General features: G+C 55.2%; 2 protein-coding genes across 9 annotated transcripts in view; both read right to left on the bottom strand.

The window, feature by feature from the left end:
• Nucleotides 1–4,379: 4,379 nt before the first annotated feature.
• LOC122439947 (cytochrome b-c1 complex subunit 10) lies at nucleotides 4,380–7,533 on the bottom strand. Its single transcript, XM_043465569.1, has 3 exons — nucleotides 7,377–7,533; nucleotides 4,969–5,112; nucleotides 4,380–4,535 (listed from the first exon to the last, which is right to left on the bottom strand). The coding sequence occupies exons 1-2, from the start codon at nucleotides 7,424–7,426 to the stop codon at nucleotides 4,992–4,994; spliced, it is 171 nt and encodes a 56-aa protein (XP_043321504.1). The 5' UTR covers nucleotides 7,427–7,533; the 3' UTR covers nucleotides 4,380–4,535; nucleotides 4,969–4,991.
• A 2,663-nt stretch (nucleotides 7,534–10,196) lies between these two features.
• The window catches only part of TCF3 (transcription factor 3), a 32,643-nt gene continuing 22,532 nt past the window's right edge, over nucleotides 10,197–20,307 (bottom strand). Inside the window, exons 9-19 of one of the 8 annotated variants that reach the window (XM_043465561.1) lie at nucleotides 19,917–20,019; nucleotides 19,674–19,837; nucleotides 19,463–19,592; nucleotides 19,072–19,130; nucleotides 18,895–18,973; nucleotides 18,203–18,276; nucleotides 17,686–17,847; nucleotides 17,491–17,593; nucleotides 15,122–15,251; nucleotides 14,731–14,966; nucleotides 10,197–12,475 (exon numbers count right to left, since the gene is read on the bottom strand). In XM_043465561.1, the coding sequence (XP_043321496.1) occupies nucleotides 12,333–12,475; nucleotides 14,731–14,966; nucleotides 15,122–15,251; nucleotides 17,491–17,593; nucleotides 17,686–17,847; nucleotides 18,203–18,276; nucleotides 18,895–18,973; nucleotides 19,072–19,130; nucleotides 19,463–19,592; nucleotides 19,674–19,837; nucleotides 19,917–20,019 (1,383 nt within the window). In that variant the 3' untranslated portion in view covers nucleotides 10,197–12,332. Of the gene's footprint in view, nucleotides 12,476–12,681; nucleotides 12,909–14,730; nucleotides 14,967–15,121; nucleotides 15,252–17,490; nucleotides 17,594–17,685; nucleotides 17,848–18,202; nucleotides 18,277–18,894; nucleotides 18,974–19,071; nucleotides 19,131–19,462; nucleotides 19,593–19,673; nucleotides 19,838–19,916; nucleotides 20,020–20,307 lie in introns of those variants that run through there. The other 7 variants (XM_043465567.1, XM_043465563.1, XM_043465564.1 and 4 more) reach the window with 7 other exon arrangements.

Here is a 20,307-nt window from a genome sequence, read left to right as displayed (position 1 = left end):
CCCTAAGCAGATACCCTCTCCTGCCCATCTCCACAAGGTGAACGGTAGAAATCAAACCAGGAGACTTAAACCACATGAGGGCCTGAAAAGCCCCTACTATGGAGGGGCTGTCCCAGGCGCTGTGGGGTATGGAGCAGCATCCCTGCCCCCCCTGTCCTGACTCATGCCAGGAGCACCCTCCAATCATGACAACTACAGACATCCCCAGCCAAGGGTTCCTACAAGCTGATACAAGGTATGCGTGGCACTCACCTGAGGGAGAAAAGTTAGTGAGCACCAAAAACATCAAGATTAATGGTGCTTAATGTACTATTTTAACATTTCAAAGTGAAAAAAATCCATGATGAACAAAATGTCAATATTTTTTCCTGAAGTATAGTTGATTTATAGTGTTGTGTTTATGCTGCACGGCACAGTTACATGTAGTTATACTGCACACTCAGTTATACGTAGATATATTCTTTTTCATATTCTTTTCCATGATGGTTTATCACAGGATGTTGAATAGAGTTCTCTCTGCTATACAGTAGAATCTTGTTGTTTATACATCCTATATATATAATAGTTTGCATCTGCTTGTCCCCAGCACTCCCAGTCCTTCCCTCCCCACTCCCTCTCCCCTTCAGCAACCACAAGTCTGTTTTCTATGTTTGGGAGTCTGTTTCAAAGATATGTTCATTTGTCTCATATTTTATATTCCACATATTAAGTGACATCATATGGTATTTGTCTTTCTTTGTTTATTATGCTCATCTCTGGTTGCATCCATGTAGCTGTGAGTGGTATTACTTCATTCTTTTTGATGGCTAATGTTCCGTTGTGTGTGTGTGTGTGTGTGTATCATGTCTTCTTTATCCATTCCTCTGTTGATGGACATCTAGGTTGCTTCCATGTCTTGGCTGTTGTAAATAGTGCTGCTGTGAACTTGGGATGCATGTATCTTTTCAAATTATAGTTTTTGGTATATGCCCAGGAGTGGGATTACTGGATCATATGGCAACTCTTTTTTTTTTGGCCACACTATGGGCTTGTGGGATTTTAGATCCCCAACCAGGGATCAGATCTGGGCCCTTGGTAGTGAAAACACAGAGTCCTAACCACTGGACTACTAGGGAAGTCCCTATTTTTAGTTTTATAAGGAACCTCCATACTGTTTTCCATAGTGGCTACACCAATTTACAATCCCACTGACGGTGTAGGAGGGTTCTTGTTTCTTCACATCCTCTCCAGCATTTATTACCTGTAGATTTTTCTAGTGATGGCCATTCTGACTGGTGTGAGGTGGTACCTCACTGTGGTTGTGATTTTCATTTCTCTAATAACTAGTGATGTTGAACATCTTTTCATGTGCTTATTGGCCATCTTTGGAGGAATATCCATTTAGGACTTTGCCTATTTTTCAATTGGATTTTTTCTTTTGTTACTGAATTGTAGGAAATGTTTATATACAAAATGTCAAAACTTTAAATACAGATTGAACAGTGCTATTTTAAAGTCTGAGACAAAATGAAGAAGATATGCCCTTTATATGTGTTTTTATATAGTTTTTGATGGTTTATTTTCCTCTCCCAGAATATTAAAGTGGTTGAAAAAGTTAGCCTAAGTATTGTACTTAATCCAAACCTGCATTTATTAGAATTTTACTTTTTTGGCTTTCACAGGAGCAAACTCTGATATTTTCATTAAAACTATTAACCATGATGAAAATACATAAAAATTCATGTGTGGTGGGTTCACATTTCCTTTTGTCTCAGGCTTTGATGGGGGCCTATGGGACTGTCCACACCTGCAAGTTAGGAATTGTTAAAAAAAAAATTAAAAAAAAATTAAGTGTAACTTGTCTCACATTCCATCACTTATAGGTACTTAAGTGACGTCTATTAAACACAGAGATTTAGGTGAGGTCTGAAATCACATCACTCCACAGATAGTTATAATGGCAAATGACAGGAACAGAATGTCTCTCATTCTTCTCTCACAGCTCAGTTGGTAAAGAATCCGCCTGCAATGCCGGAGATCCTGGATTGATTTCCTGGGTTGGGAAGATCCTCTGGAGAAGGGATAGGCTACCCACTCCAGTATTCTTGGGCTTCTCTTGTGGCTCAGCTGGTAAAGAATCTGCCTGCAATGTGGGAGACCTGGGTTTGATTCCTGGGTTGGAAAGATCCCCTGGAGAAGGGAAAGGCTACCCACTCCAGTATTCTGGCCTAGAGAATTCCATGGACTGTATAGTACATGGACACACCGAGCGACTTTCACTTTTCACTTCAGTAGACTGGTTGAGCTTCCCAGGTGGCACTAGTGGTAAAGAACCCACCTGCCAATGCAGGAGACATAAGAGATGCAGGTTTGATCCCTGGGTTGGGAAGATCTCCTGGAGGAGTGCATGGCAACCCACTCCAGTATTCTTGCCTGGAAAATCCTCACGGACAAGGAGCCTGGTGGGCTACAGCCCCTGGGATCACAGAGTGGGACACCACACAAGCAACTGAGTGTGCATGCAGTAGACTCGTTAATAAATGTTGGTACCAGGCAGCTATTTAAAAACTGAGGATGCGGTGTGGGTTTTAATTGAAGTATAGTTGATTTATAATGTGGTAGTTTCAGGTATATAGCAAAGTGATTGAGTTATACACATGCACGTATATATTCTTTTTCATTATGGTTTATTATAAAGTGTTGAATATAGTTCCCTGTGCTATACAGTAGGTCCTTGTTTATTTCATATATATTAGTGTGTGTATGTTAATCCCAAACTCTTAATGTATTCCTCTCTCCCGCCCTTTCTCTTTTAGTAACCATAAAGTTTGTTTTCGATGTCTGTGGGCCTATTTCTTAATAAGTTTGTATCATTTTTTAAAGATTCCACATATAAGCAATATTATAGATTTGTATTTCTCTGTCTTGTTTATTTTACTTAGTATGAAAATCTCTAGGCCCATCCATGTTGCTGCAATACTTCATCCTTTTATGGCTGAGTAATATTCCATTGTATATACAGACCACACTACCCATTCATCTGTTGACGGACGTGTAGGTTGCTTCCACGTCTTGGCTATTGTGAATACTACTGGTATGAACACTGGGATCCATGCATCTTTTCAAATGAGTGTTTTCATCTTTTCCAGATATATGCCCAGGAGTGGGACTGCAGGATCACATGGTAGTTCCACTTTTAGTTTCTTAAGGGACCTCCATAACCGTTCTCCACTGTGGCTGAGCCAGTTCACATTCCCACCGTCAGTGTGGGAGGGTTTTCTCCACACCTCTCCAGCAGCTATTATCTGTAGACTTTTTGATGATGAAGCTGGGTTCCTTCTGAAGTGCCCTGGCCTCCAGGAAATAAACAGTAGGTGAAAAAGGCTGGTGCAGAAAAGTATGTAACACACGCCACTCCTTGTGTTAAAATGTATGAAGTTGCTGTGGACTGAAAGTATGTGTCAGTATGTCTCCATGAAATGTGTGTGTATATTGACACCCCAACCCCCCAGTGTGGCTGCATCTGCAGATGGGCCCCCAAGAATGCCATCAAGGTTAAATGAGGTCAAAAGGGTTCAGCCCTGATCCCCTAGAAGCAGCGTGTCTGAAGAGTCCCCAGAGAGCTCCCCTGCTCTCAGATCAAGGAAAGGCCACATGAGGACGTGGTGAGGAGGCGGCCGAACCAGGAACAAGGCCTCCAGAAGCGAGCTCAGGCTGCAGCCTCCAGAACCAGGAGAGGTTCACTGCAGCCTCGGCAGCTGGGCCTCTGTTCTATGGTGGCAGAGTCATGAGATGGCTGTTTTCACAGAGAGGATGTTTCTAGCTTCCTCCGGGACTTGGCAGGTGTTACGCAGTCCATCCTCCTACACCTGCTCATGTTTGTATCTGTGCCTATACAGATGGGTTCTCAGGTGCCTCCCTTCAAGACACAGTCTCCCCCTGAACGAGATGTGGAGGAGATGGCCTGAGACTTCTGAGTGGCTTGTAAAAGGCAACTCCCCCAACCTCGCTCACCATGTAGTAAGGAGGCTCAAGTCACACCTGAGAGGCCCACATGGGGAGGAGCCATGTGAGGGGGCCTCATGGAAGCCCCAATACCTGCCCACCCCCACCCATGAAGCTGATGCCTCTGCTGCAACTTCGTGAGGGACCCTCAGCCAGCACCCCTCAGACAGATCACTCTCAAACCCTCACTGTGAGGTAATGTTTGTCCTCAGCCACCCAGTCGAAGTAACGTGTTTAGGCAGCAAGAGATAAAAACACCATGCAAGTATCACCCACCACACATCTGAAATGATCAAACCATGTCTGCCAGCCCCTGGGAACCCCAGATCTGTGCAGTTCTGGTGCTGAAGGGATCCCCAGGTCACCGCACCCCAGCATGAGCACGTGCAGGCGGGCAGGTTTCAGAGTGAGGTTTAATGCCGTGTGTGTCCACACACGAAAGCTATTTCCACCAAAAGAGGAAATGAACTCGTGCCAGGGACTACCTAGAGTCCATCCAGAGAGCCTGGGCAGTTCCAGATGCAGATGGCAGGAGGCAGTACAGCAGACACCTGGAGGGGGTATAGAGCAGGGTGAGCAGACGCCGCTGCCAGGCTCTAGCCCCAGACCTGGCCTTGCCACCTAGGAGTCTGAAACAGGGATGTACGCACACTCTGGACTATCCGGTGTGCAGCACGGTGAAGGGGTTGTCAGCGCTCGCGGTAGCACTCCCAGGGAGGCCAGTCTCCGCTTTCCCATCTGTGAGATGGGCATCCCTCCACCCCGACTAGGCCCAGGCAGGCTGAGGCTCCAGGATGGAGCCCCAAGGGGCCATGCCCACTCCATAGACCCAGGCTGCCATCCTGTAGCTCTGTACTACCGGGCAGGGGGCTTGTGCAGGGCCCTGCCCTCAGGTAGGGTTGTCCACGTGAGCTCCCCACACCTGCCGCCCCGCTGCCGCTCAGGGATCCCAGGCTACCCCCACTGACTGCTGCTGAAACTCACCAGAGGGGCCTGAGGTCGTGAGTTTAGTCATCCTTCTTGAACTTGCCGTTGATGTAGGGCACCCAGTCCAGAATCAGCCGCCAGTCAGTGGCCCATACCAGCCCCACGGCACCTACGGCGCCCCATATGCTTGCTGTGGGGACCCTGCAAGGACAGCAGGGGTCAGGCCTCAGCGCCCCTCCCTCGCAGCTGTTCATCAGGTGTCCGCCTTGCAGGGACGTGTGGCCCTGCCCCATGTGTAGGCGGGACACATCCTGCTGATGACCCGGAGGCAAGGCCATTCCCATCTGCTTTCATATCAAGATCTGCTAAAGGTTTTATTTGAGGAATTCTGCTAAGAAAAGAAAAGCCCAATTCCAAGCTTGTAACTATAAGGATAGTAAAAACTTGCAGGCAGGCACATTAACGAATGCAGTTTACCGCAGCCCCATCCCCGAGACAGCCAATGGACTGAGGTGAGAGTTGTCAGGGACCCGTCTTACTGATGAGACCATGGCACAGAGAGGGCAAGCCATGTCCCTGAGACACACAGCCCGCTGGGTGCAGAGCCAAAGCAGGGGCTTCAAGACCACCACATCCCACGTTTACATCCAGCAATGGGCATGGTCAAGGACGTCCCCAACAGTCCCACCTCCTGGCTTGCATACCCCTCCCTTTGAGTGTCAGCAGGACCCAGTCACACCCCTAATGAATATAATATGGAGGGGGGGATTTTATTTTCTTAGGTTCCAAAATCACTGTGGATGGTGACTGCAGGCATGAAATTAAGACACTTGATCCTTGGAAGGAAAGCTATGACAAACCTAGACAGCATATTAAAAAGCAGAGCCCTCACTTTGCTGACAAAGGTCCATATAGTCAAACCTATGGTTTTTCCAGTAGTCATGTATGGATGTGAGGTTAGACCAGAAAGAAGGCTGAGTGCCGAAGAATTGATGCTTTTGAACTGTGGTGCTAGAGAAGACTCTTGAGAGTCCCCTGGAATGCAAGGAGATCAAACCAGTCAATTCTAAAGGACATCAACCCTGAACATTCATTGGAAGGACTGACTCTGGCCATCTGATGTGAAGAGTTGACTCATTGGAAGAGACCCTGATGCTAGGAAAGTTTAAGGCAAAAGGAGAAGGGGGCAACCAAGTATTAGATGGTTTCATCACCACCTCAATGGACATGAGTTTGATCAAACACCAGAAGGCAGTGGAGAATAGAGGAGCCTGGGTGTCCTGCAGTCCATGGGGTTGCAAAGAGTTCACGACTTAGCGACTGAACAACAGAATCAGAGCCACCTGCCGTCGACCCCAACGTCCTGGCCACTTGCCTTGGGGCCTGTGGACGCTCAGAGGGAGGTGGCAACGAACCTGACCTCCAAAGGGCACCCAAGGTGGTGCTGCTGAGAGTCCCTCATGGGCCTTCCTTACACCCTCACCACCTCTCCTCCACTTTTTCAAAGGAAGACACCAGGGCTCTGAGAGGGGCTGAGTGCAGGATCCCCAGCTGGTGAGCATGTATGCTCCGAATCTGAGACACAACCGCACAGTGCCTCCTGGCGGTGAGTCCTGCTTCCCGGCCTCCGGAAGCCAGTGTAGAGTGCAAGGCTGCACCCATCCCCTTTAATATTTTACATCAATCTCATGTCATGGATCATACCGTTTTAGTTTTTTCTTGTCCAGGGACTACAGCGTCAGCCTGGAAGTTTCCGTTTATCGCTGTCTCTGGCACCCAATGCAGTGCTAGGTGAGAGAACACACTGGTGCTCAGTGGGTGCTGCCAACTGAATGAAACCCTGGATGAGGGTGTGGCTGCTCTGATCAAGGCAGACAGGGACAGACAGACGGTGCCCGAAGGCTCGTGCTGCCCCAGGGGAGGGGCGGTAGGGGTCTCAGGTGGTCCCACCCGACGCCAGGGACCGCCTTTCGGCCTGAGTTGCCCCAAGTGTAAAGCGCCACTGTCACTGTCCACCCGAAGGTCCCTAGCAGCGCCGCCGTCCAGGGACAGTCCCCACTTGTCACTCTCCCTGGCAGAGCTCGAGGACACGACTGCCGAGTACAGGCCCCTGTTTCTCAGCGCCCCACATTGTGGGTTCCCCAATCCCGCTGCCACGTGGGGCCACACCCATTCCATCCGTCTCCCATGGGGAGCAGGGACAGAGAGAGATGTCGGCTTCACAGCAACATCAGGCAGAAGCAAAGCCAGGAGCAGCACACAGGGTCAGTTTCCAGGCTCCAGGAGCTGAGCGGGGGCTCTGAGCGCGGACCGGGGAGGGGCACCATCGCGGCCCCCAGGTGGAGCGGGTCGGGGGCCCAACACACGAGTGTGCGCGGGGAGACCACGCAGCCGTTCCGTGCCTCAGTTTCCCCATCTGGGGCCCGGAAGGACAAGGGGCTCGGGGGCGGGGGCTACGTCCTCACCAGTTTCTGGCCAGCTGGCGGTAGCGCGGGCCCAGGAACCTGGTCAGCATGGCGGCACCTTCCCGGCTCAGGGTGACCCGGGCCCTGCCGATTTGGGCGCACTGCGCAGGCGCGCTAGCCGCAGTGCGCAGGCCCGCAGGGAGGCCCCGCCCCGTCCCCTTCAGGGAGGGCTGACAGCGGGACCTTGAGACCAACGCCGCTGCGCACGCAGATTCGCAAGATATTTACACTAACTTCCGGGAAAGGTCTGAAGAACTCAGACTGGAATGGGCGGGCCCTGGAGGCCGGGCCTTGTGATCACGTGATGCGCAAAGCAGGCTCGGCCTTTGGCTGTCAGAGCGTCCGGAAGGTGCGCAACTTGCAATCCGCGGCGTTTTGTGAGTTTGTGTCCCAGTTAGGTGCTAGAACTTTACTTTTAGTTGAAGAAACTGAGACCTGACGGGGAAGGGACTCGCCCAGAGTCACACAGAGGGGAAGGGTGGCGATTTGAACTCTCTTTTGGAGGAATTGGGCGTTGTCACTGGACTCGCTGCGTGTGACACCTTGGCCAGATGATAGTGCTTCCTCTAGCCTCGGTTTGCTGGCACTAAGTTGTGTGTTGCTGGGAGGCGGGTCCAAAATTGTTTGCACGTTTCGTTTGGGAGATATTCCTCATTCCAGCAGCAGTGGGAGGCCTGGCTCCTTGCGCTGTTTGCATTCAGAATACCACCTTTTAGCTGGTGGACCCAGGACAGGTGAGTCCTCGTCATTCTGGGGCTCCAGCGGCGAATGTATGCTTGGAAATGCGGACTGGACACCTTGGAGTTTGTCTGGCCAGCCCAACTCATCCTCCTGGGATCCGCCCTGGGCACCTCCTGAGACTCTAGCCTCAAACCTGCCCCTAGCCTCTGACCAAAGGGTTGGTTAGAGACCACGGTCTGGGCACAACGGATGCTCTTTGCTACTGAGTTGGACATAGTTTCTCTGCCTGTCCAGATGCTGTAGGATTTCTTACGTTGGGATCAGAGAGGACCTGAAATAGACTCTGTCCTTGATGGAAAACCTAAAAAGTGGGATGGAGGGGCCACCCTGAAGATTGTATAATCTGAGACAGAGATTAGAAGCCTGAAAAGATGAGCAGACGTGGGGCATAGAGGCCTTGGGGCTGCAGGTCCTGGATCCAGCAGTTTCTGAAGGTCTGCCATGTTGCTCCTTGTGCTTAATGCACTTCAGCTCAGGGGGCAGAATGCTTTTTTATTTCAAGTGATAAACAAAAATCAGATTAAGAGGAAAGAAGTAAGGCATGTTGGGTGGCTTCAGGCTCAGCTGCATCCAGGAGTCTAGTAATATCATTACATGTTTTCTCTCCATCTCTCAACTCCTACTTTCCTCTGTGTTGCCTATACTCTCTGGTGAACTGTCTCTGAGCAGAGGCACTCAGAAACTCCTGGTTGACATAGAACCTCTGGGTTGACATTCCAGCAGCCCTTGTAGGAAGATAGCATCTCTTTCCCAATAATCTCAGAAAATGCCCCAAAGCTGGTCCTTACTAGCGTGTTGTGGAAACAGAAGAGCCGGCCCCTCTCATTTGAGGATGTGGGCTAAAATTGGAGGAGGATCCCTAAAATAGAATACTAGGATTCTGTGACCAGAGAGATGGTGGATAAGCAAGAATGGTTGCCCCCCCACCCCCATCCCCAGCTGCCCCTGGGTTCCATGTAGGATCCCTGTTTGACCCTCAGGAAACCGAGCTCTTTTCTCATGTTAAATTCACATTACATACAGTTAACCATTTTAAAGTGTAGAATTCAGTGGCCTTTAATATTATGATTGTGTGCCCACCACCTCTAATTCCATAACATTATCACCCCAAAAGCAATCCCATCTCCATCAGTATCCCCCCATTCTCCTTGCCCCCAGCCCTGACAACCAGGACCCCACTCTCTGTAGATCTGTCTGTTCTGGACGTTTCCCATCAATGGAATCACATCCTGTGTGTCCTTCTGTGTCTTCTCTCACTGAGCATCGTGTTCTCAGGGTCTGTCCATGTAGTACCAAGTGTCAGGGCTTCAGCCCTTTTCAGGACTGAGTGATGCTTCCACGTGTGGAGGGACCACATTGTATCCATCATCTGTTGGATTCTTTTAAAATTTTTTTACAACTTTACTGAGGTATGTTTGGGTCATATATACACTTAAAACATACAACTTGGACCTGTGTACTTACCCATGGACCTACTGAGGTCCAGGTCAGCCTATGACTCTACTGACCTTACTCACCACCCCCGTCAAACCGGGGTTGAGGGTGGAATTGTGCTCCTGAGGACTTGCTCAAGTCTTGACACCACCCTCCTCCACCTGTGAACAGGACCTTATGTGGAAATAAGGTGTCTGCAGATGTGATTGGTTAAGATGAGGTCATGCTGGAGATTTTGTAGCCCTAATGCAATGGCAGGTAAGAGGGGTACCAGGACACAGACCCACAGGGAGAGGCCACCTGAAAATGGAGGTGGCGATCAGGGTAATGTGGCTGCAAACCAAGGCACACCCTGGGCCCCTGGAAGCTGGTAAGAGGCAGGAGGGACCCTCCTGGGAGGGCCAGGAGGGAGCATGACTGCCACACCTGAAACCCCCTGTACCCACCCGGCCCCCCCAGGCCCGCACGGAGCTGTTTCAGCTGCCCTGGGAGCCATGCACGCGCACACGGAAGTAGCGCCATCCCTGGAGCGCGCATGCCCAGTGCCATCCTTGGCGGGGTGTGCTGAGGCACCCCAGCACCCCTTCCTCAACCCCCTTTTCATCCGTAAGCACACAACAGCTGAAAGATCAAGGGAGAGCCAAGTATTGTCATAAAATGTCATTTATTGCTACAGTGCTGTTATGTACAGGACAGGTCGCCAAATCGACTCTTAGAGGATCACTATTAAAAATTCCAAAGAATCCAGCCAGCTGTGTTGAGTTGTATAAAATTATTTTACTTAAAACTTTTTCTTTTTTTTAAAAAAAGTCAGTTATCCTGAGGCACTCAGAGCACAATTTTCCTGTAACTGTGATTCTTCCCCCTCCCTCAAGGCTTTTTCCCCGGGCTGGGTTAATCTCATTTTATATATATATAACATATAAAACTTAAATTATATATGTGATACAGAGTTCAGAAATCTGTGGGCCTCAGGGAGCTGCAGAGGGAAACTGAGGCAGCTTCCCCAAAGAGATAAGACCCATAGACCAGGGGGGTCACCAAGGAGTGTGCCTCAGTCTTGGGGGAGAGCCCAGGGGAACCCCAGGAGTCCAGAGGCGACCCCCGCAAGCTGGGATATCCCACCCATCCTGGTCTTGGGGTTTCCTCAAGATTCTCATGGGATACCCAGTCACAGGGGCATTCCAGTCTTGGGGGGCCAGGCCCCCCAGTCCTTGGGGAATGAGGGTGGGAGTCTTAGGGTAGATGCCTGGGATGCTGGTGGTGTGGGGTGCCCACAGCCAGCTTGGGGGTCCATAAGGCCTCTGTGCAGGAAAGAAGGGAGGGCAGGTGAGATCCCACTAGGGCTGACTCCATGCCCAGGTGATACACAGAGTGACCATCCTGGACTTTCAGTTTAAGCCTGGGATGGTCCCAGCAGTTCAGGTCAAATAGGCCCCCTTGAACACAGGTGAGAAGGGTACCTGGGGAGGCTTGGGGACTGGCACTTAGAGCCTGAGGGCAGCCCACCCTCCAGGGTTGTAGACATGCAGACCACGGGCCTTTCTAGGCAGGGACCCTGTACAACCACCCCCCCCCACATCAGGACAACCACTTGGGGAGCGGGGGTTTCTGTGCTAGAGTTCGAAGCAGGGGCTCAGGTCCCCTGGCCAAATAGGTGAAGATGTACAGGCCCTGAGCCTGGGAATGGTGGTTCTCACAAAGTCCTATCTTGGAGAGGTCCACAGGCTCGGGGCTCAGTGTGGGGCTGTGCGGGGAGGGAGGGACAGAGCTGCTTACAGGGGAGGAACCTTGACCTTCTGATTGGGGATCATCCCTGTCTCCACTGAGATTCCCCACCAGGGTGTCGCCCTTCCTGAGGATGGGGATAGCAGATAGGGAAGGGAGGTCCCCATCAGGGTGAGGCCCACCCACCATTTCACAGAGAGCATATTTTAGAGAACAGCCCCCCCCACCACGTTAGAACCGGAACAAGATGGCAGCAACCACCCCCAGGACCAGCAGCTCCCAGAGAGGATGGGAGACCTCAGGTCTACATGAGGTCTTTATTTTTTTTGCCATGCTCCACTGCACGTGGGATCTTAGTTACCAGACCAGGGATGGAACCTATGTCCCTGAATTGGGAGCATGGAATTTTAACCACTGGACCACCAGGGAAGTCCTGGGGTCTTTTTAATACAATTTTTAATAATCTGGTTGATAATGAAATGCAATGCTCATTTCTAGAAACAGCAGCAGAAATAGCGACAAGAGACTTTTATACAAAAAAATTTGTTGCTTACAAAACATATGCAAAAAAGCTTAAAAAAAAAAGGGCATTCTAATTTCCTTCTACGTTATATATATATATAAAAAAATCTCCTAACTAAGGTTCCTTTTATTTTCCTTAAAAACAAAAACAAAAACGATTAGGCGTAGGCACGATTTGCTGCTGGCTCCGCACAGCTTCTCCCTCCCATGAGCAGCATGTTTGACCTCACGTTTAACTTAAGGCATCTTGTTTTTCTTTTCTGACAAAGTGTATATATTTCTGGCTTGCTTTCTTGCTTGGTTTCAGGTTCTATTGCCAAAAAACAAACAAAAATGCTCCTTTAGGCCCAGGCCCGGGCGGCAGGGCCTAGACGCAGTTTCAGGATCCATCCGACAGGAGACCTGGTGGCCGGGCCCAGGGCGATGCTAGCTCGAGGTTGACCTCGGGCGACGTGGGGTGGGGATCTCGCGTCTGGCGTGACCGTCTCAGGTAAGACCGAGGTGGGGTCACTTATCCGGGCGACATTCCCGTCACAGGTGCCCGGCGGGGTTGTGGGCCTCGCCCAGGCCGGGGTGGGCAGCCGACAGCACCATCTGGGGGTCTCCAACCACGCCCGATACCTTCTCCTCTTCCCGGCGCTTCAAGCAGGCCGCTTTGGGGTTCAGGTTACGCTCTGAGGGGAAGGGAGAGCACTGTGGGAGAGGGTCCCCCAGGGAGCGAGTACGAAGTGCGCCTCCGTTTCTCTGCCCGTCCGCATAAGGCCGCGGGGTCGGGGGTCCGCAGCGGGCAGAGCGCCGGTGGACAGGGCGGGGGCGGGGTCCGCAAAGTGGGCGGAGCGCCACCGGTGGGGAGGGCGGGGCGGGGCGGCTGGGCGCCTACCTCGCACCTGCTGCTCCAGGCCCAGGATGACCTGCACGGCCTGTTGCAGGATGAGCAGCTTGGTCTGCGCCTTGTCCGACTTGAGGTGCAGCTGGCACATGCGCCCCAGCTCCCGGAAGGCCTCGTTAATGTCCCGCACGCGCACCCGCTCCCGCGCGTTATTGGCCATGCGCCTCTCCCGGTCCCTCAGGTCTTTCTCCTCCAGGGATAGCACCTCCTCCGTACTGCTGAGTCACAGCACCGGGGGCCCCATTAGTCCCGGGCAGGGTCGTGGGGAGGGCACCCGTTGGCTGTGTGGGCACACGCCCTGGGCCAAGCTCCAGGGGCGCACTGTGCCTGGCTGCAGGCAGGGCCTCGACCCCCACCCCAGGGTAGACAGGGAGCTGGGGCGCAGTCTTTGCCCCCTGCCTGCTCCCCGTGCCCAGGATGGCCCAGGAAGCAGGGGAGGCCCCGTAACCCCTCCCGGGATGACGACCTTCCCCTTCAGAGCAGTTGTTTGCTGAATGATGGAGCTGGGCCTAGCTGGACCACCTCAGGCACAAGGGGCCTGGAGCCCCTGAGAAGAGGGGTTCACAGCGTTGAGACCCCTCACCCTGGGTCCCCAGAAATGTCTCTCCCCAAGTTGGACTCTGCCTGCCTGACAGCCACCCTGAGTCCTGCCCGCAGGCCCCTGGACCCTGGTACTTGCACTGTGAAAGCTGTGTGCTGGATGTGGTGTCGAGCCCCGCCCAGTCTGTAAAGGGCTCAGTCCACCACCCGGGGACCATGGAGTCCACACCCAGCCCAGGCCCCTGCCATGCAGCAGGGTGCACTGCACAAGCCATCTCTGCCTGTTTCCCAGCACAGGGCCAGTCTCACTCGACACCTGCCTTGTGGTCTGGGGGCCCTATTCTACCTGCCCACCCTGCCCCCTCAGGCCTAAGTGACCCCTGTGGGTGGCGGCGGCGGCCGGAGCCCAGGACAAGCGCGCAGACCAAACTGACAGTCAGGCCTTGGGTCCCCTTTCTTCCCTCAGGTCCTGGCGGGCAGGGGCCATGGGGGAAGAAAGGCCTGGGCCATAGCCCTGGCGTCCAGTGCTCCAGTGCTTGGGCGCAAGTGCGAGGTGAGGAGGGCGGCCAGGGGAGGGGGAGCACAGGAGGCAGAGAGCAAAGGGGCAGGCGTGGGGGGCGGGGACAGACACACACACACACAGTGTGACACCCACATCGCCAATGGAGACGTGGAAACCTCAGAGCTGAGGGGACAGAGGGCAACAGGCGAGGGCCCTAGCTCCAGTCCAAGCGACAGCACTGCAGGAAAGAAAGGGTTAACAGGGCAGCAAGGGTGGGGTGGGGGAGTTAAGAAGGCAGCTGTGGGGGACAGTCACAGGGGGTCCCTTTCTGAAATCCTCGCTCAGCCTTCGGGATGGGGGTGAACCCCCCTGCAGGTGGGGCTGATGGGCTCTCATGGCCACAGAGTGCCTACTCAGAGTGACAGAGAAGCCTGTGGGACCCAGGGGATGCTAGTTGCTGCCAGCCCAGCTCTGGGCTTCGTGAAAAGGAAGAGCTGAGCAGGTGGGGGGTTCTCTGGGGTCTGGGGACACAATTCTGCACCCAAGTGCCCAGGTCTAGAGAGCTAGGGATCTGGAGTCTGTTCTTCCCATCTCAGAGGGGACAATGAGGCCAGGCCAGGCAGAAGGCCAAGATGAGCAGCAGGGTATAGTCACTGGGGGTGTGGTCACTGCAGTGACAGTCACTTTCAGGGAGGGTGGTCACTGTCCGGGGAAGGTCACTGGGGGCGATGGTCACAGCAGGGAAGTGGTCACTGAGGGAGGGATGGTCACTGCAGGAGAAGGAAAGTCAGCGGGGGGGTGATGTCAGCAGCAGAGAAGTCTCTGCAGGGAAGTCACGGGATGACATCACTGCAGGGGGGAGCTCATAGCAAGGGATGACATCACTGCAGGGGGAGGTCATAGCATGGAAGGTCAGGGGATCAAGGCAGGGGAGGTGGGCTCCAGGAAAGGGGGGGCGAGCGAGGGCAGCGGAGGGGAGGGAGCGCGCCCCCACTGACCTCGCACCTGCTGCTCCAGGTTCAGGATGACCGACACGGCCTGGTGCAGGATGAGCAGTTTGGTCTGGGGCTTCTCACTGTTGAGGTGCAGCTGGCACATGCGCCCCAGCTCCTTAAAAGCCTCATTGATGTCTCGGACCCGCAGCCGCTCCCGTGCGTTATTGGCCACCCGGCGCTCCTTCTCCCGCTCAGCCTTCTGCTCTGGGGGGAGAAGGTCGTCCTCGTCCTCGTCTGGGCTACGGGGCCGGGGGCCAGAGGAAGACAGTGAGGCAAGGCCGGGCATGGACCCGCCGCTGCCATGGGAGCGGGCGTCCCAGGCGTGTGCGCGTGCGCCCCCAGGAGGCCCTGTGCACGTGTGTGGCGGGCCCGTGGGAGGGGGGGAGAGCGGCACCTGGTCCGGGTGCGCGGAGCCTTGAGGTCCTTTTTCTCATCCTCGGCGGTGTCAGCCGCCACGTTCTCTTCGTCCTCTTGCTCTTCCCGCTTGATGTCGGTGGTGCCTGGGGCAGTGCCGCGCCCGAGATCTGCAAGAGGCAGGGGTCAGCGGGCCATGCAGAAGCCCCCGGAGAGCCAGTCCCCAGCCCCACACGGGCATCCGTTCCCAGACCCCGAGGACCAAAAGGCCTTGGGAATAAAGTGCACGAAAAGGTTATGGCCACTCAGGGCCGGAGAAGTCTCCTAAAACACTGAAGTGCTGTCCTCGAAACAGAAATCGATGAACTTGAATATATCCAACTTGAGAACATCTCATCACCAAGAAAATAAGCAGCTGAGCCACAGAACAGAGACTCCTCACCCACAAGCAGAGAAAGGGAGCAGTTTCAGTGAGAGGAGGGCGGAGCGTCTAGGGAGCAGGCAGGGCACTTGGGCACCGCAGCTGCTCCATCACCCTGAATGGAGGAACCACTGTGGGTCTTAGCACCGGTCCTGGGTGTGACCTCTTGGGAAAACCCTCTGGCCTGACCTGGAAAAAGCGGCAACACACAGACCTGGAAATCCCAACCCACACCAGAAGACACTGCTCGGGAGATTCTGTAAAGTGCCAGCACAAGGGCCCAGGGATGGGAGGGGCCTAATGTCCTGTGAGGCCGGGGTAGTCCTTGCATGGGTGGGAAGGCCACCCAGCAGGATGGCGACATAAACCAACCTGCAGCTGAGGGTATACAGCTGCTTGAAGCCACTGTGGGTCCCAGGAAGGTCTGGGCTGTCCTGTAGGAAGGGATGACCCCCTGGGAAGAGACTGACTTGGGCCTCTCAGCACTGCTGGCACCAGGCTGGGCGTCCTGGGCCCTGTGGGGGCTGGGTAGCATCCCCGTCAGACACCACCCCTCCTCAGGGTGAGATCCTGGGTGTGGAGAGATGAAATTTAGACATCCAGGAAGCACAAATCAGAGCCAGGCTGGTTCTGGGGGTGGGGGTGTGCAGGCAGGCATGAAGGTTGTATGGTGGGGGCCTGGTCAAGTCTGCATAGCACACTATGTCACCTGACAACCTGTTTTTCACAAGGTTGCTGAGGGCGGGGTGGGTGGAGCAGCCCCCATGAGATCCAGGACCCCAAGCCCAAGTGGGCAGCCTGCCACAGTTACCCCTTTCTGCTGACAATCTGCGAAGTAGACGGCTGTCCCCTGGCTGACTGAGGGACACACAGCATGCTGCCACTCCCTCAGTCTTGAAGAAACCCTCTTGACCTCGCCCCCTCCCGCTACTGATTTCTCTGCTTCCCAGAACAATTAACACCCCAGAAATCCACTGACCTTGCCCCCGCCCTAGCGGGGTCCTCAGCTCAGCGTCTGACACAGTGCGCCCTCCTCCACAAGCCTCAGTGCCCGCCCCGATGCACAGATCCAGGATCTGCCCTGTCCACACTCCACCTGGGACCGTCAACTTCACCATGTGCCAAGGACACCTAGATGCCATCTCCAAACTGGAACCCCACCTCATCTTCCATGTCTTCACATCCTTCAGAGCCCCTGGAAGTTGCCCCTCATGGCCTCTGCCCAGGCTGGTCCTCAGCAGCCACCCACATCCTCCTTCCTGGAGGAGCAATCTCTTCTGCCCCCAGTCTGTCCTCCCAGCAGCAGTCACCAGAGGGCGCCTGTGAACACCTGAGCAAAATCCCAGGCCCTCCTCTGTCCACAGCCCTCCAGGCTCCCACCTACTCCGAGGTAAAAGCCTAACTTCTCCCAGGGCGCACAAGGCCCTGAACCACCTGCCTTCCCCTCCTCCCTCTCTCCCCCTCCTCACTTGGCTCCAGCTGTTCCTCCAACATGGCAGACACGGTCCTGCCCCAGGGCCTTTGCACGTAACTCACCCTGGCACCTGCCTGCTCACTCCTAACTTTAAAACTGCAGACGCTGCAGTGCCCCTCTCCCCACCCACCAACTTTCCCCCCAGCCTGTGTCCCAACATGCTCACTTCACCTTCCGACTTCCACACAAATCACCCCCTTTTTCTGCTCAATCTGTTTTGTTCCCCAGCTCCCGAAGCAGCAGTGCCCCCACCCCAGCTCTGTGGGACCCCAGGGCCAGGCCCAGTAGGACTTCTCTGGCGAGGCTGAAGGTGGCACTGATGTGGAGAGTGCATTCCTCTGCCCCCTCCTTAGTACCCTGGGGCCTCAGTTTCCTCAAATGGAAATGGGGGTAGACAGTCTTGAGCCCACACGGGAAGGTCTGGAGGGTGGTTCAGAGCCCCCTTTTCCCGAGCAGCAGCAAGGGGTCAGCCCACTGGTGGGCCCTCAGCACGGGCAATGTTGCTGGGACTCACCGCCATAGGAGTCAGGCGGCCGGGAGAGGTCAGGGAGGGCCACATGGTTGTGCACGAGGCCACTGCTGCCAGACAGGCCGTCCTCTGAATGGCCGCTTCCCACCTGTGGATGAGGGGGGTCATCAGCGCCAGCCTGGCCCGTGCAGCCCACCCACCACCCACCCACCTCCCAGGTCTGCCCTCACCAGCACTTACCAGGCCTGCATGCCGCCCACCCAGTGGCATGACAGGGCCAGTGAAGCCCGAGGTCAGTGCCCCATGGCCAGGTAGCATCCCGTGCGCGTCGCCTGCAGTGCCCACGGCGTGGCTGCGGAGTACGTGGATGGCCTCATCCAGGTGATCCTCCACTTTGCTCTGCTGCAAGAAGTGGGGGTGAAGGGCTAGGAACAGCCGCCAGTGACCTTGCCGACCATTCCCTTGGACCTCATCCCCAATAAGTTAGCTGAGACGTCCATTCTAGTCAAGGGGCACCCGTCCTGTCACACATTCTGCTGTTTCCACCACACCTGGGGTTCTTACAGGACATGGTTTCCACGCCCTGTGAGATGTCACGTGACCACGGCAGAAACAAAATGCTGAGCCAGCCTGCCCCCCCCATCAGTGGACCTCCTCAGGCACCCACCATCCTTGGAACAGGTGTTCCTGTCTGTCCCTGTGCACCTACCCCACACTCCCACCATGGCACACCCTCCTCAGACCCCAGGACGCTCACCAGGCCATGGAGACCCCCATCGTAGCTGGGCGATAAGGCACCAGGGGCTCCTGGTCGGGGCCACTGCGATGTCCCTGGAAGGGGTAGGAGACATGCACGTGAATGGGCACAGATTTGAAGTGTGTGCCACACAGCCTAACACAGGAAGCAGGGCTGGATCGGGAGTCCCAGGCTACAATGCTCAGACTGGCCACATGGGGGCTCCCATGCCCGCAGGTCGGTCTAAGGGCCTGAGGAAGGAGGCTCCTTCCAGTCCCGCCGCACCTAAGCCCCGAGAACACCATACAGGCCTATGGGTACTGTTAAAACTGCCCATACACTCCAGAGCCCTTGGTCCGCTGTCCTCAGACCTGAGCCCCATTCCAGGGCACAGCATGAGGCATACAGTGGGTGTCTAACTAACAACCGTGGCGGTGAATAAACGCCAACAGGCCCATGTCTGCTCTGGCTCTTAGGCACCCCAGGCCTCTGCTGGATCCCTCTGCCTCTGCAGGACTTGCAGTGCATGGAGCACTCCCTCCCAGCTTTGGCCTGTTTTGTGACCTGAGATCCCCCTCCTCCAGGCTGCCCTCCTCGACAGCCTGGGAGACAGCCATGGGAACATGAGCTGAGGCAGGTGGTCGGTCCAGCTCCCACCCAACAGGGGCTGCAGTCACCAGCCCCGGCCCCCTCCCCCAATACCCAGCACAGACCTGCCAGGCCCTGTGGGGAGCCCACGGGGGTGGAGGGGCTGGAGGAGAAGTTATTGCTTGAGTGATCCGGGGAGTAGATCTGTGATGGGACAAGAAGAAACAAAGCCACCAGGTGGCTTGTCAGGGCCAGCTTCTCGGTGTCACTGGCTCAGCCACCCACCACATCCCACGCCTCACCGAGGCCAGAGCCTTGCCAAGGGCATCTCCGGAGCTGCTGGATGTGGTCCCACGGGAGCCTGTGAGTGGAGAGATGTGAGGCCCTGGCCGACAGAGACTACCACACAGATGCTCCGGCCTGGCCCTGGGCAGCCCAGCCAGTCGGGGTCTGCTGCCGTCCAGCACCAGCCTCCGCAGGGCTCTGGGGCCAGGTGGGCTGCAGGGCTCTGAGTGAGCAGCACCCTTTGGGGGCCTCAGTTTCTCCAGTGGGGCCCCCTAATGAAAAAGCCCCTTTGAAACACCTGAGGGGGGTTGAGGAGCTGATGGTAACAATGATAACCAGGATCACAGTGATAATGATACCAACAATGCTAATCTTGAGCCCAGGGGGGTGGGGGACAAGGGGCTGTACCCAGGAGGCTGTCGGCTCCGCTCACGGGGGGCGTGTGGCTGGAGATGCTGCTGTAGGTGCCTGTGGGGCCTGAGAAGGTGGATGCGGCTGGAAGCCCACCGTTCACCTCTGCTCCATGCAGCTGGTAGCCCTGCAGGGCGGGAAGGATGGGTCAGAGGGGTCACACCAGGGCGCTGCCCCCCACCTGCCAAGGGCCACCCACATAACTTACCATGCGTTCATGCTGGTGCAGGCTGCCAAACCCGCCACTGCCCCCCACAGAGCTGCTGCCGCCTGCTGGGAGGGGCAAGGGGGACGAGCCCCCGCCCAGCATGGGCCCAAAGCCTGCCTGGCCTGGGGCACTCCAGAGCTCGGCGGAGGGGTGGAGGCTGCCATCTGTGGAGAGGAGGATGGTAAGGTGGGTGTGCACAGGGACCCCTGGCCTGCTCCAGGCAGCCTGGGTGAGCCCCCATACCTGCCATGTAGAAGGGGGCGGGGTAGGAGCTGCCAGGCGTCTTGGCGGATGGGTAGGCCGTGGGGTCCCTGCCGTAGTCGTCCCCTGAGCTGGGGGGGTACACCTGCAGGGGCCGCGGGCATGGTCAGACAGGAAGGACTGGGGCTTAACTCTGTCTCCCCTCCACACCACCCCCTTGTACACTATACAGCTCCAACCCCTCCCTCCAAAACTGGCGGCCAGTGTCTGCGGCTTGCTGGTGTCATCACCTATCTGCAGTTCCTTCTTCACCCCATCTCCTGCCCACTCTGCAGAGTCCCAGATTCAGACCTGAGGCCTTTGTAGACTAGACCCCTCACCCCTACCCAGACTACGTTTTCCCTCCTTAATCCAACAAACTCCTATTGACCCA

The sequence above is a fragment of the Cervus canadensis genome, chromosome 4 (genome assembly GCF_019320065.1).
Source record: "Cervus canadensis isolate Bull #8, Minnesota chromosome 4, ASM1932006v1, whole genome shotgun sequence".
Taxonomy (NCBI): Eukaryota; Metazoa; Chordata; class Mammalia; order Artiodactyla; family Cervidae; genus Cervus; species Cervus canadensis.
The sequence above is the reverse complement of the archived record's forward strand: the minus strand, read 5'-3'. Positions and strand labels throughout refer to the sequence as shown.